The sequence below is a fragment of the Sinohyriopsis cumingii genome, chromosome 6 (assembly GCF_028554795.1).
Source record: "Sinohyriopsis cumingii isolate HCF-2022 chromosome 6, ASM2855479v2, whole genome shotgun sequence".
NCBI lineage: Eukaryota > Metazoa > Mollusca > Bivalvia > Unionida > Unionidae > Sinohyriopsis > Sinohyriopsis cumingii.
In genome coordinates, this window is record NC_142966.1 from 34,658,973 (window position 1) to 34,674,319 (window position 15,347).

General features: G+C 33.6%; 1 protein-coding gene and 1 non-coding gene across 3 annotated transcripts in view; one reads left to right on the forward strand and one right to left on the reverse strand.

Moving 5' to 3' along the window:
* Positions 1–550: 550 nt before the first annotated feature.
* Trnat-ugu (transfer RNA threonine (anticodon UGU)) lies at positions 551–624 on the reverse strand. Its single transcript has one exon. It is a non-coding gene; the product is annotated as a tRNA-Thr (tRNA).
* A 4,129-nt stretch (positions 625–4,753) lies between these two features.
* The window catches only part of LOC149796704 (uncharacterized), a 35,374-nt gene continuing 24,780 nt past the window's right edge, over positions 4,754–15,347 (forward strand). For both annotated transcript variants that reach the window (XM_089960262.1, XM_089960263.1), the window contains exons 1-3: positions 4,754–4,898; positions 11,195–11,330; positions 12,169–12,243. In XM_089960262.1, coding sequence (XP_089816388.1) covers positions 11,277–11,330; positions 12,169–12,243 — 129 coding nt within the window. In that variant the 5' untranslated portion in view covers positions 4,754–4,898; positions 11,195–11,276. The remainder of the gene's footprint in view (positions 4,899–11,194; positions 11,331–12,168; positions 12,244–15,347) is intronic.

Consider the following 15,347-nt stretch of genomic DNA (forward strand, 5'->3'; position numbering starts at 1 on the left):
ACAAGCATTATTCAGGTCTAATTACATGTCATCAAAAAGACCTACAACTTAGCAATTCTTCAATGCATCTAGCAATGTCACGATAGGTCGATTTTAGCGTGACCAAATACCTAAATGTGTTACAGTCGAGCTGTAAATTAAATAGAAATGGTAGATTTTAAATGGAAGTACACACACACACCCACACTCACATTATATATATATATATATATATATATATATATATATATATATATATATATATATATATATATATATATATATATATATATATATATATATATATATATATATATATATATATATATATATATATATATATATATATATATAGATAGATAGATAGATAGATAGATAGATATAGATAGATATATATAGATATATATATATAATTGTTTAGGATTCCTTTGGATTTAACTCATGACCTTACAATTTAATAATCAAGGAATTATTGGACCTATACCTATAACCCACACATGCAGAATAATTTTAATGTTTTACCTCCTGAATAAATGTGAATCGAACATTTAAGGTCTAAAAGAAAAAGTAAAGGCTCCAGAGGGAGTCGAACCCTCGACCTCCAGTTTACAAGACTGGCGCTCTAACCAACTGAGCTATGGAGCCTCGGTTGACAACGATTATAAACATGCTGTAGTGATTCAAACAAATAGTTACCTTTATATCTATATCCTGCCAACTACAAAATTGCAAGCTATATATGTTGCCTTGTATTATCTATTCGTCATTACCCCGCCCATTCCCGCTGCGGACGAAGTATGTAGTGCAATCAATACATGCAAACAAGGCTTAAGAAGTATTTACAAAAGAGATTGAACGGTATGAATAATATACATTAGTATACGACATGGGTTCAAGGTGCCTGATTGTACCGGATCGTTAGTCTTTACAACAGGGCTTTCAGTAACTATTCTTTATTTAGCTTCATGTTAGGCTCCACAGTGTTACTACCTCATAAGTTGTCTGCATTCGGTTCGATCTTTTTGGTAAAAACCACACAATTCTGGGATTTATTAATGAATTTATGACATAAAAATGAAGTCCTATACCTGTCTAGCTTGTAGATTTATCAAACGTTTACATCGCAATTTATAAGGTACATTTAAATCCAACATTTGCTGTAACACAAATGCTTCAAGTAGCCGTGATTCTTGCACTCTTCTTCTTCTGACAAACTACACACACACACACACACACACACACACACACACAGACTCACACATGTATGTATGTACCCATGCATATATATATATATATATATATATATATATATATATATATATATATATATATTCAAGCATGCAAATTAATACTTTAACATTAACAAACACATTTACTGATCGTACTTTTAACTAATTCATCGAAGAAATAAAAATCAATCACACAATACCAAAAAAATCTAGTTATTTGGACTTCTCATTATACAAATAAAAATTATTATTTGTCTTATTTGTCAAAGGTCCCAAAAATTATATACATTCAAACAAAGGCTCGTATATGATTTGAACCTTCCTCATCCACTTAACTAGACCAGGGCTCTATCCAGCTGAGCAACGAGCCACAGCTGCTAAAACATGAATACATAATCGTGGTTTTGATTGTATGTTAAAGGCCATTAACTGAATTGCAAGTTGTGGTTTTATAGCTTCTTTTTTTCTAATTACACAGCAGGCACAAACAGGTGCCCAAGCAACTTTTATCCTGCCTAATGAAACTGTATGTTAATAAATGTAATCAATCAGTCACTAAACATATATGTAAAAAAAATAACAGTGCATACAAGTTACGGATATAATTAGGACTTGTGTAAGTAGACAGATAGTAGATATAAGCGTAGGTATATATTTAAATATTTGGGGAATAGGTAAGTCGAATGAGTTCTTTTGTGTTTAGGTGTGTGGGTGTGTTATTTCGATTTTTAACGCAGCTTTAACAATTTTCCAGTAATAACGCTACGATGTCTTCAGTGTTGCAGTTTATAGTGATGTCTAGCACTCGGGCATTCCGTCGCATTAATGTAGCATGATGTCCCACCTAGTCACATTATCCTGACACCAGGCCGTCCAGTCCTAATACTAACCTCTTAATGCTGAGCGTCAAGCGAGGGAGCTGCTAGTACCAGTTTGTAAGTCTTTGGTATGATTCGGCCGGGGTTCGAACCCGCGACCTCCCGCATCCGAAGCAGACGCTCTAACCACTTAGGCCACTGGAGCGGTCTTTTTTTAATACGTTGAGTAGATGTTTTGAGACATGCGGTGCTATTTCAGTATAATATTACACAGTGAATTACAGTAAACAAAAAACTTTTGTAAATTATATATATATATATATATATATATATATATATATATATATATATATATATATATATATATATATATATATATATATATAGTCATGAACAAAATCCAACACAATCGAAATTAACTGTACACAACAATTCACATACATAATGATAAAGAATAAAATAACATCATATTTGAAACATCTATGAGTTGTGGTTCCTAACCGAACTGACGGAAGTATTTAACTATACTTAAAATATTTTTCTATCATTTCACCTTCAGTTTTTATGTTTTTCTAAAACAATATAGTGTTCATTGTGACGCAGGTGACGTTGTGCTGCTGCAAAAGTTATTCCTTACATGTCGAAGCATCGTAGTACAGTTGGATAGAGCGCCAGTATCGTAAACTGGAGGTCAATGGTTAGAATCCTACTGTAGCCTTCCTTTTGAAGGTAGGGAGTTCTAATTATCTTGTGTAATATTATCCGTGGATCATATTTAAATGACTGTCACTGTTTAAGGACTTGCTATCCGTGTGTTATAGTCGTATGACTGTCACGTTCTAAGGACTTAAGTCCGAACGTACTATATAGCTCATTCAGAGTAATAAACCAGATTCCATAAAAGACAGACAGAAAAACACACACATTGTGGAGATCAAGCAAATTATATATAATAAATGAATAAAAATAACCGAATACATTTCTGAAGACTAATACTTTTCATAGTTGAACTGAAACGATGTATCTGCATGCATGGAAAAGCTTAAAATTGTTTGCTGCAACAAGATTGATCACAGCTCACCTGTGTCTCAAGGCATACTCTCTAGTTTTAGACTAACATATAAATTGAATGTTGATTGAAACCAAATGCTAGCTAAATATTTTAAATATCGCTAAGTACTTCCATCATTTCCGTTAAGAAATACAACTTATAGTTCTATTAAATAAAATGTAATTTTATCCAGTTTAGCTATCTTTGATCATGACATACATTCAATCTGAATGTTTGTAAGAACATATACATTTATAACTAAATTCCAATATAATGGTTTCGCTTCTTATTGAATGCACAAAAGAAAGTCATCATCATAGAATGTGGATTTTATAGCTCCGGGACCTCTTTATCGTTATGTGTATCGTATCAGGTCCTCTTTATCGTGATGTGTATCGTGTCATGCCTTCTTTATCGTGACATCGATAGCTATGCACATCTTTATTTGCAAACTATTCGATGATTGATAATTCGCCATTATAGTTAAAGATTTTTAAATAAACACAAGCAATGCATTTCAAAGCAGAGCTTTAACGATGCATTATTACATTTTACGACAAGAAGATACCTGGTATCGTAAACTTGAGAACATGTATTAAATGTTTGGCAAAAAAAAAAAAAGCATTGGAGGGGATGGATCAGGTCGTCTGTCCCATGCTTCCTTTCATCCATGGTGAGGAGGAGAGAGTTTTTGCAAGGTTTCCTTTCTTGGTGTTTTTTATTCAACAACTAACATTTCCTACAAATTATTGGACTGTAATGGGCACTTAAATAATACCATCATATGACAATATATTCATGGGAAAACTTGAACAAAATCTTCTTTACGAGGCACCCTATATACCTCTAAGTTAATGTATAGTCATTGTGAACATACGATGGAAGTGGATCGAAACGGGTGACAATTTCAATAACTTCCATCTCACGGTTAAATTTATGTCGGATTTTTCAAACCCATCCATTATCATTTGGTTACTCAATCCCCGCCACCCCCATCCCGGTCAGGAGGAGAAAATCTGTATTTTAAACCATCTGACCCTCACCAGTACCTACTCCCGGTCAGCTGCCACCCCAGCACGTAATAATATATCTTACGTGCGGTATGTACGCATATGCTCTAATCTTGATACCTTTGAAAGGACTCAGAGAGCTCATGGGACACCTTAGAAGAAAGGGATACAGAATGAGTTACATTTAGAAGGCTATTAATAAAGCTCGACTCATAGTGGAGCTGTCTGAAACATAAAACAAACAACAACAAAAGAGAAGAAAAAGCTTGTCCCCATCGTTGTAACTTCCCGCCCCACCCCACCCCAATGCCCAGAACATACAACAGCTCATGAAAAATGACGACCTTTTTGATTTGTCTGACGGGTCTGAAAGATATAGTTCAATGAGTTCCCATGATTGCGTTATGTACGCCGAAAACAAACTCAAGATCTAGTACGTGCCAAAATTTTGGTCAAACAAGGCCACAGCTTAAGAAAGACTTATCAGTGCAAACACCAGCGTTGCCTATTATGCACAACTTTGCCTGAGAATAAATCGTTCATATGTTAGACTACGGATTTAGGTACACGATCAATCAGAATATAGGATGTCAAGCCAAAATGCAATCTAGTCTGACATGCAAGATCTGTTACTCAATATGCTGGCCAAGCGGTCGATTCCAGAAATCGAATGAATAATCACAAAAGCCACATTCGCAAGAAAATCAATGCGAAAGTCGCCAACCACTACAACTCGACTGAACATTAAGTCGAGTCCCTCGAGCTGATGCCGATTGAATCAAACCTGGGGTGGAGGACATAGCACCCACACGTAAGTAACGATACTGGATTGAACAGCTGAAAACTCACATGGAGTTCGGTCAAACCGAAGAAATCTAACCTTCTTGTTGCGGTGTTATCGCAATTTCAACCATTCATCAGTTTTTCACCCGTACGCAATTTCTGCGATAATATTTACCCAAGCACTTATATTATTATTATTATTATTATTATTATTATTATTATTATTACTTCTATTATTGTTGTTGTTGCTGCTGTTGTTGTTCTTGTTGTTGTGTCCGTTATCACGCTACTCAATTTTCTTGACATCTTTTCTTAAGAACCTCCAAGGCTTTGCGAGACTGGCCTGATTAATTCAGGGCCGTGCGAGAATGGTCTGATTAATGTAATGCCTCGCGAGACTGGCCTAATTAATATAAGACCTTGCAAGACTTGTCTGATTAATTCAGGGCCTAGCGAGACAGGCCTGATTAACCCAAGGCCTTGCGAGACTGGCCTGATTAATTCAGGGCCAAGCGAGACTGGCTTAATTATTCTAATGTGAAAGTACTCTTGAACAATGCATTCCCCTCCCCTCTCTCACTATTGTGTGGTGATTTAAAGTGATTTGTATCAATTATTGAAATAGAGACCAAGTTTACACTTTGGTAGCCTTGACTAACACCTTGTAGTAACATGATCGATATTCAAAAGCGTCTTTGGTACATTAAATGTGGCATGAGTACTTTAATTTTAAGAAAATTATATCTTGGCTTGCATGGGGGAAATATGAATCTATTTAGGACGCTTTTGCAAACTATTTCAACGTCATCCAGGATAGTTGTTTCCATTGAAAATAAATATTCCAGACACCTTTCCATGACATTAATGATTTGCAACACGTGAACGTTAAACCCATTCTTTGCAACCCCATTTTCCTGGGCTAAAATTAATATTAATAGAGTGCTGTATCAAAACATTGGAAAATTTGTTTCCATGTTACGTGTAATATAGAGGAAGAAAGTATGATGGGTATACGTGCCGGCCAAAATATGTAGATAAAGACAGAGATAGACAGACATGGGTTTTGAAAGTCTTCATAGCCTTCTCGGGAAATAATCAACAAGCACAATGAATAAGAAAATAAATATTGTATAATTATATCAATGTAACTTAGTCTATGACGTTCTTAGAGTAAATGTGGATAACCTTAATTAAACAAATTGCTTGTTTTCTCTAAAGCTTGATATGAACTTCTGTTACAGCGTAATATAGTCTTCTTGTCTGTGAAAAGTACTAACATATACACGGAGATTAACTGCTGGACAGTCTTGTAACACTGCGCTTAGTACAACATTCATCTTCACTAGCCAAGGTTCCGATATGATAATCCTATCCACACCTTGGCGGGTCGAACAAATATACTGGTACTTTGTGCTAGCGACATCTATTGGATTTCGTGAGTTGTCTCCCTTACAGCTAACCAATAGCAATTATTTAGGAGTGCCATTGTTCGAAAATGTCTGATGCAACCAGTCTCAACAATGATCATTTCATTTAGAGGGCAAAGTTCCATATCCACTTGAACCCAATGCAAAGTCTTTTGAAATCGTTGGGTTCATAGTCAACAGAAAAGTGGCAGCTCAAGTACCGGAAAAATAATGGCATCTAATGGATTGTAAAGGTCCTAACCCATTCCAACGTGACGGGACAGTGTAGGGAGTCATATTTCCAAAATATAAAGGCCTGTCATTTTATTTTAATGTATTTGTTTAATGTTAGCAGCGGTCTATTGTAATGTATTTCATGTTAGCAGTGTATTGTAATGTATGTATTTATTGTTTGATGCAGTGTATTGCGATGTATTTATTTAATGTTAGCAGTGTATTGTAATATATTTATTTAATGTTAGCAGTGTATTGTAATGTATTTATTTAATGTTAGCAGTGAATTGTAATGTATTTATTTAATGTGTGATGCAGTGTATTGTGATGTATTTATTTCACGTTAGTAGCAGTGTATTGTGATGCATTTATTTCATGACAGTAGCAGTGTATTGTAATGTATTTATTTATTGACAGTAATAGTGTATTGTAATGTAAATAGTTACTGTTAATAGCAGTGTCATGTAATGCATTTGTTTAATTTTAGCAGCGCTGTACAGTTGCAAATGGGTGAGGAGTAATTAATAGTCATTTTAACTTTACTTGTTGCCGTCATGAAACAGTTTCTCAAGGACTTATAATTAGTGTGCATGGATAAGGCAAAAAACCACACATGCAATATGTCCTTTAAATGCCTGTGTGATAAACAACCAACAAATCTGAAGAAAAAAATAGGATTCGATAGCTATATATAGCTGTTCTTGTAGCAGCAGTAGTAGTAGTTGTAGTAGTGGTAGTAGTAGCATCAGTAGCAGCAATATCGTAAAGTAGTTGTTGTTGTAATTAAGACCCAATCTTTTGAAAAGAAGTTATTATATTTGCTGTGGTTTTAACAGTAGTAGCAGAGTGGTAATATCATTAGCAGTAGCAGTAGTAGTGGTAGTAGTGGTAGTAACAACTTAAAACTAGTAGTAGTTGCTGTAGTAGTAATAGTAGTAGTAGGAGTAGTAGTTGTTGTTGTTGTAGCACTTGAAACAGCAGTTACAAAAGCTGAGATAATGAAACTTTGTCTAGCCTAATTTGATCGTGGATTTTTTAATAAGCTGATTTGGGGTGGTTAATGTTCAAGTATTGTTCTACGTCTCGATGTGAAAGTCTAAATGACATCTTTTATAAGCATTTAGGAAAGATAAGAATTCAACATGTTTCAACGCGCTGTTTGTAAAAATTACAATGCTGACAATGACATTTCTGTTTAAGAATTGTTAACAAAATTGTCTTTGGAAGATGTATGATTACGTATAATCGTCAAATCTTCTTTACATGAGATCGAACAACCAAAAACTGCTTTGATTTTATTGATTATATATGGCCTATAATTGCTTCTCGACCTACTTATTCCATTATATGTGAATGTTGCTGATTTGACCGTCACGTGCATCTGGACACTTAAGAAAATATATTACTTATCATTGGTAACTGATCATTTACCAAAGCAATGCAACTGTTATCTGACTTCTGTTAATAGAGAATCATTGCAAAATGTTAACGCCCTAGAATGATTACAGACAAGGTGGTAATGTTTCACATTATTTGGCAGCAATAACATAACGTAATGTATATTAGGGAAACAATTTCAACATTAAAACAATAAATATGAAACCACTTTTCAATTAGAAGGTTTCTTTTTCCATAAATTGTAGAGATTTATAGAAACAAACCCGTAATTATTGTAAGGTAATGGAGATACAACTTTTGTAAAATATATATGAGATGTTTCCGAGAGATGTTTCAAGTACTAAGCTGTAGTTCAGCACCATTGTGTGTGTGTGTGTGTGTGTGTGTGTGTGTGTGTGTGTGTTATATCCTTCTAGGATACACCAAACGAAAGTGATAAGTATAAGTGTGGATATACACGATATCTCAATTATTTTGAACAGGTAAAATAATGTAAATTCAGGTAAAGTATGGCTTTTAGCAAATGACTCGTTTACATGCTCAAAATAACCGAGGTTTCGTTTTTGTAAAGGTTTGTGGTTTGGTGAAGTATATTGCTTCAGAAAAAATGAAGAGTATATATTTCAGCGTGATGAAGCAGAGTTTATTATTACATTTGTATCTCACTCTATATGCTTATGTATTAGAATATATTTCACTATTGAAATCAAATAGTTCAGTGGCAAGAATTTAAAAGTCCTCTGAAGGCATGGATTATTTGAATTTGGCATTCATGCTAGGAATGATACTTGGTCCTATACAACGACCCTAGGGGTAGATATCACCTTCCGCTGTTAGCTGTTAAGGTTCCTTTAGGGACCCGAAAGTAATATTTATGACGTTCTTAGAGTAAATGTGGGAAACCTCAATGATCTTTCTTAGAGTAGATGTGGGGAAACCTCAATGATCTACCTTTTAGAACATTTTATACAAACCATTCTGCTGTTCTAATTTAATTATTAATTATATATATATATATATATATATATATATATATATATATATATATATATATATATATATATATATATATATATATATCTGAAGTTTACTATGTCTAAAATGCAATAGATAAACCAGATGATAAGATTGCCTGTCAAGTCGATTGTGATTCTTGTATTTGGGTTTAATGATTGGATTTCCGGGATGTATTAAGATTGATTTGATTGGTTTTCAACGGCACTTTTCAAATACTCTATGCAAGAACAAGCCGAAATATCCATCATGTGCTGCCATGGACTGGTATCGAACCCAAGACCCTTAGATTTCGAGACCGACACTGTACCAACTGAGCTCCCCCATGTCAATAGCAAAAATTCAAATTTTAGAACTAAGCGTCTGTTTTATTACCCTGTAAGCGTTTCATAAAGAAATATTACAAAATGATAAATAGATTAAACAAAGGACAAAATTCACAGAAAGTTCAAAGCGTATAATTTTACCAATAATTTTCATTTTCCGATAGATACACATATAATTAAAAATACATTTTTTGTTAAACTTCATGATATTTATCAGGGCAAATCGCACTATTAATATCTACGATTGCAATTTATTCTCCCATTACTTTGAATATGAATTGCATAAACGTAGCTCGCTGAAAGTCAGTAACAAAATGTATATCGCTAGAGTGAAACAAAATAGTTACTCATTCTTGACCTTTTAACGATATTTTGGTGAGATGACTTGCCAGAGTTAGAGTGATATCTGTTTCAATTTTAATTTCAACATTAGTAAAATACTTCGTAAAAATGTCTTAACATGGATTTTTGTGAAAATAAACTTGACTCTAAAGGTGGATCACGTCCGTTGTCAAACTCTTACGTTTCGGAGGCAAGAATTTTTTGCAAGTTGTCAAGCTCTTCGGTCTTGGAGGAAGATAGTTGTTATCCAATTAGTCCTCAATTTAATGTTGCATAAATGGAAATGGTTCGCTTTGAAAGCATCCGATGTTTGTTTAAAGTTTGACAAATCCCTTTTTCCACATCGATGTTACGATTTAATTCGTCCTAAATCCAGAGAAAATTAAGTGAATGCGCAACGGTCATGTGTGCAATTAGCACAAAGGCAATACATTTATGTAATGTAAGGAAAAAAATATGTGATTTCCTATTTATGTCAAAGTTGAAAAGTTTAAACTTTAAATCTAAATTTAACACTGAAGCATCATTTTAGGACTAAAGCATGTTGAGAAGAAGATTATGCCGTACTTGAGAAGAAAGGCGCTAACAGTACTTACGTTCCAGAAAGATGTCACCGTACAGGGTGTTGGTGTCTCGATGCCTACCTTTGTTTAGACATCCCATTTAAACAATAGTAGTCGACAGCCAGTTCAAACAACACCTCTTTCTAAGCATAACTAGCTTTTATATACACGTAGAGGCAACAAATCTGTAACTATTCAAGACAGTACTACATAAATTTGCACGTTGTTCATCACGCCATTTTGACGTTATTAGCATAAAATGGGAATAATTCCACGCAATAGAATCGTGTACACATTCATATATATTTGGCTCATAACTGTTTCCTATGGATGAAGAGACACATGAATACCAACCTTTAACAGTTTAGAGTTACATTCATTACTTGACATACCTGTTTTTGAAGATAGGCCGGTCATAGAAGATACAAATAAACTCAGTTTTCGAAAACGATGTATAACTATTTTGTCTGGTCGCAAGTATCTTCTTCTGGCTGTCTGTTTTGATTTAATCATAATGTTATCAAAAGCAAAATACATAAGTGTTACCAATCATAAAATCTTCGTTCATTTGTTTCTAACGGTGATTCTTATTATGCCCGTACAATGCGTAATTTTTCACTATAAAAATTATGTATTTTAAACACTACTACCTATATTTTACCATTTGAAAACATATTTCTGAAAATTATTTATATTGGTTAAACTTTAACACTGTCCTTTGAATGAGCCCTTGGTGAACTAATATTTTTTAAATATCGAAAACAGGGCTATATCGACATATTGAAGATTTAGATATAAAGGTCCCAGAGATATTATGCAAATATACGTTACTGAATTTGACACTGTTTACAGGTAACGTAAAAAACATATTCAAATATGTAATCAATAATGTTAATTCAGATATTAGAAAATTAAGGGAAGCAACTTTGGAACGGATTATAATAATTATGTATTCAATTTGATATATTTCTGTATTCAATTTTATATAAAGCATGATATTTGCATTTTTATCTTTTATTAAATTTTCATCTACCATTTCAGCAAACGATATGACTTTGAACGGGAACTGAAGTCTTTTGTAGATATTGCCTCGGAGATCGAACAGCAAACAGTGCCTACCACAATGGAAGAACTTGGCTTATCTTTTGACAAAAGTTATTATAAAGCAAACAAAGAGGTACAGGTCATTCCAATATACACAAGCCATGCCCTAATTCATCTCTTAATCGGAATAGTTTCCTATGGATTACCTAAATGAATATATCAGTAAAATTCCATGCCTCCCATTTCTGACTAACCTGGAAGTGTCCATACTATTTTTAAAAATATTGTTATCGTTATCTGATCTCAATCATGTAACTGAACCTAACTTCAGGAAACAAAAGGAGTAAACTCATCAGTTAGCAGTCAACATTTTCAAAGAATAAATAGTGTTTGACAATATAATGAAAATGTGTGATAATTGTATGCTAGATAGTTATACTATGGTATACATTGAAAATACAAACTTGCAAATATGTTGTGATAAGAATCTTGTTTAGATATCTGAATATGTTGTGATAAGAATCTTGTTTAGATATCTGTCTTATAAATCAACCATATACATTTCAAATTGTTGAGTTATGGAATCTTTATTTGCAATTACTCTGTAAAGACAGATATTGTATATCATCATGGTACACTATTTCATTAACAAAGTCATTTCCAGTGATTTTGAGAATAATTAGAATTTATTCCTCCAGAATGACATGTATACAGTAAATATATATATATATATATATATATATATATATATATATATATATATATATATATATATATATATATATATATATATATATATGTATATATATATATATATATATATATATATATATATATATATATATATATATATATATATATATATATATATATATATATATACAAGAGAAGCCGAAATTATGTGTTCATACTTTTGTCATTATTAAAGATAACATCAAAGATAGTGTTTTCATATGATTCGATTACTACAGATTTCCCTAAGCCAGGAGGTAAGGAAAATTTTAACGACGCGAGGGCAGTATAGAAGCCAGAGCATGGTGAAGCAGGTGCGTGTATTTTTATGTCTCTTACTTCAGGCGTTCATTTCTAGCCGACTTTCCAAATAAAGATTTTCTGATAGATATTTGGGACACACACACACACACACACACACACACACAGACACACACACACACACACTTCTCCTCGCCGTGACAACATGGAAACAAAGTTCCTTCTTAAGACTGAACATGGCTTGAATTGATCCAGAGAAATATACAAATATAAACATCAGCTCTTATCCAAGATCTGTACTTTAACTGCTTGTTACCAGTATATGCTCTTACAATAAGCAACAAGTTTTGTACAATTCAACAAATAATTAATTTCCCTTCAATACAAAGTAAAACTATAATATGAAGGAACTTATTTCATGATGAATTTAATCCCATGTAATCATAGAATTGCACACTCAAGTCCTAATAAGTCAAAGCCATGAATACAACTCAGTACAAGTCCAAAATAAATTTAGAACTGCAGATGATGATGTGTCCGTAGCACCTCATAGATTGTTGGTGTGCAAACAGTCTTTTCTTGAATCACGGTAATATAATTCCAGGTTTGAATTCACAAAAAATTGCAATGTCTGTATCCAAGAATATTAACAGAGTACCTTTGTATTTATCAAGAAAATAATCACTTGAATTACTAATTTTAAGAAAATATATTCAAGCCCGAAATAATACTGGACACTACATATAATAGAACTTGATTGTGCAAGAACTTAAAGCGCGAATGAAACATCCTCTCAGTTATTAGATTATATAGTTCTCTACTTGACCTCAGGTCACAAATTGTCATTTTTTAATTTTTTAAAAAAAACTATTACGTAATAGAAAACAACATTCTAGAATTATCCTGATATTTACAAAATAAAACATATGTTATTTTGGAAACCAGAACCTGGACCAAGTCAAATACACTAAGGAAATTCCAAAGCCTAGACATAGACCAAACATAATTTCATTATATTAATAATAATTCTGATTTTAAACCCATGCACACAGATAATAATTTAGCTATGTATTAGTTGTTTACAGAATATAAACGAAATCAATTCAGGTCACAAAGAAATGAATTCACTTTTTAACAAGGTAAAATCCAACATATAATATATCATTACAATAGCATGCAATGAAAAAAAACCCCCACAAAAACAACAACTAACTAACAAAAGATTTAAATTAAAAAAACATAGCATTCTGTAATAGAATGAATCTTAACTTAATGAATTCAGCTAATGGTTATTTAGGTGAGATACTTTGTGCTTCAGTTGAGAGTTACCCAAATGCATAATATTTCACCATGTTTTCACAAAAAGATGCAAATTTGGTTACGCTTTGGTCACATCAATGATGTCACTCCATTGTAACAAAGATGGCCAAAACGAACAAATGATGACCAAAGGTGAAACATATTTCTAGTCACAATCGCTAAAATAAGAGATCAAGTCTCCAACGGCCTTTATACAGGTCTCTGAACTTTGACAGAGCGTTTTAAACCTTCAGCACGAACAACTTTGGAACTGTCACAATGTAGTGTTAGTAAAAACATTAAGTTAACATACAGTAGACATCTGCCCTAACGATAAAAGGCCACTATGCTTACCCCGAGAACAACAATTATTCACATTCAGCATTTTGCCAATGATCCATTCTTTTTTTGGAAAGAATTACGTGTTCCGAGTGTGATCCTGTGTTCGGAAGGTCTTTCAAGACTAACCAAGGTACCGTAATGAAGCGAATGAAAGCCAAATCACATATCATTCAAGTCAAACACGGTACTTGGAAAGACTTAGATTAAGAAAATCCTGAAAGATAGATTTATGATTCTAATTTGATTGGAATTAAAGTTGAAAAATGTCAGCTGTTTTTGAACTTAAGCCGAAGCATGCTAAAAGCAATTTGAAAATTCATGGCCTGTCTAAATATTGCTAGAATTTACATGCACTCATGGGCTTTTTAAAATACACTGGACAACAAATTTTTACAAAAGTCATGTTACTGAAATAAAATTAGTCAATTCTTATCAATTTTTATGTGCTGAACACGAATATGACAGTCAAATTGCAAAATTGGCTCTAGTTTTTTTGTAATCTGCAAGAAATTAATGTTTACATAACGAAATGCATTCCAATAGTAAAAGGTCAACTGTAATAGCCTACCTATAAAAAATCAAGTCATTGACTACATCTTAGATTTCTTCGCCTGTCTCTTGTACAGCTGTTCGGGAGCATCTCTGAGGAGTGTCCAGCAGTAGTCAGCCAGCATTGTAGTGGACCATTTTCCCTGGTATCTTTGTTCCATTGTTGCGATATCTTGATGAAAACGTTCGCCGTGTTCATCACTAACAATACCACAGTTGCTAGGAAAGAAATCCAAATGGGAATGAAGGAAGTGAATCTTTAGAGACATATTGCAGCCAAGTTTCTTATACTTCATCAACATGTCTTCTACTAGTTCCTTATAGTTTTCTGCCCTAACATTTCCGAGGAAGTTTCTAGAAACTAGGCGAAAAGCATTCCATGCTTGTTTCGCGTCACCTTCCAGCAAGTTGTTGAACCGGTCATCTTTGAAAAGCTCTCGAATCTGAGGACCCACAGAAACTCCCTCTTTAATCTTTGCTTCGCTGAGTCGAGGGAATTTTTCATGCAGGTATCGGAATGCTGGCAAAGTCCGGTCAATGGCTTTCACGAAGTTCTTCATCAAACCTAGTTTGATGTGAAGGGGTGGTAGCAAGATTTTCTGAGCCTCAACCAGAGCTGGGTGTTGGATATTCTTCTCTCCAATGGCTATATTCTGCCTGTGAGTCCATTCCTTCCTCATGTAGTGCATTTCCCTTGCTCGGCTATCCCACTCGCATAAGAAACACATGTATTTTGTATATCCTTGCTGCAGTCCCATTAAAAGGGCAACTACCTTCAAATCACCACAGAGGTGCCAGCTGTACTTGTTATACTCAATGGAATTCAGTAGCTGCCTTAAGTTATCGTATGTCTCTTTCATGTGGACAGCATACGCTACTGGAATAGATGGAAGAATGTTTCCATTGTGCAAAAGCACAGCCTTGAGACTCAGTTTCGAAGAGTCCACAAATAGTCTCCATTCTTGTG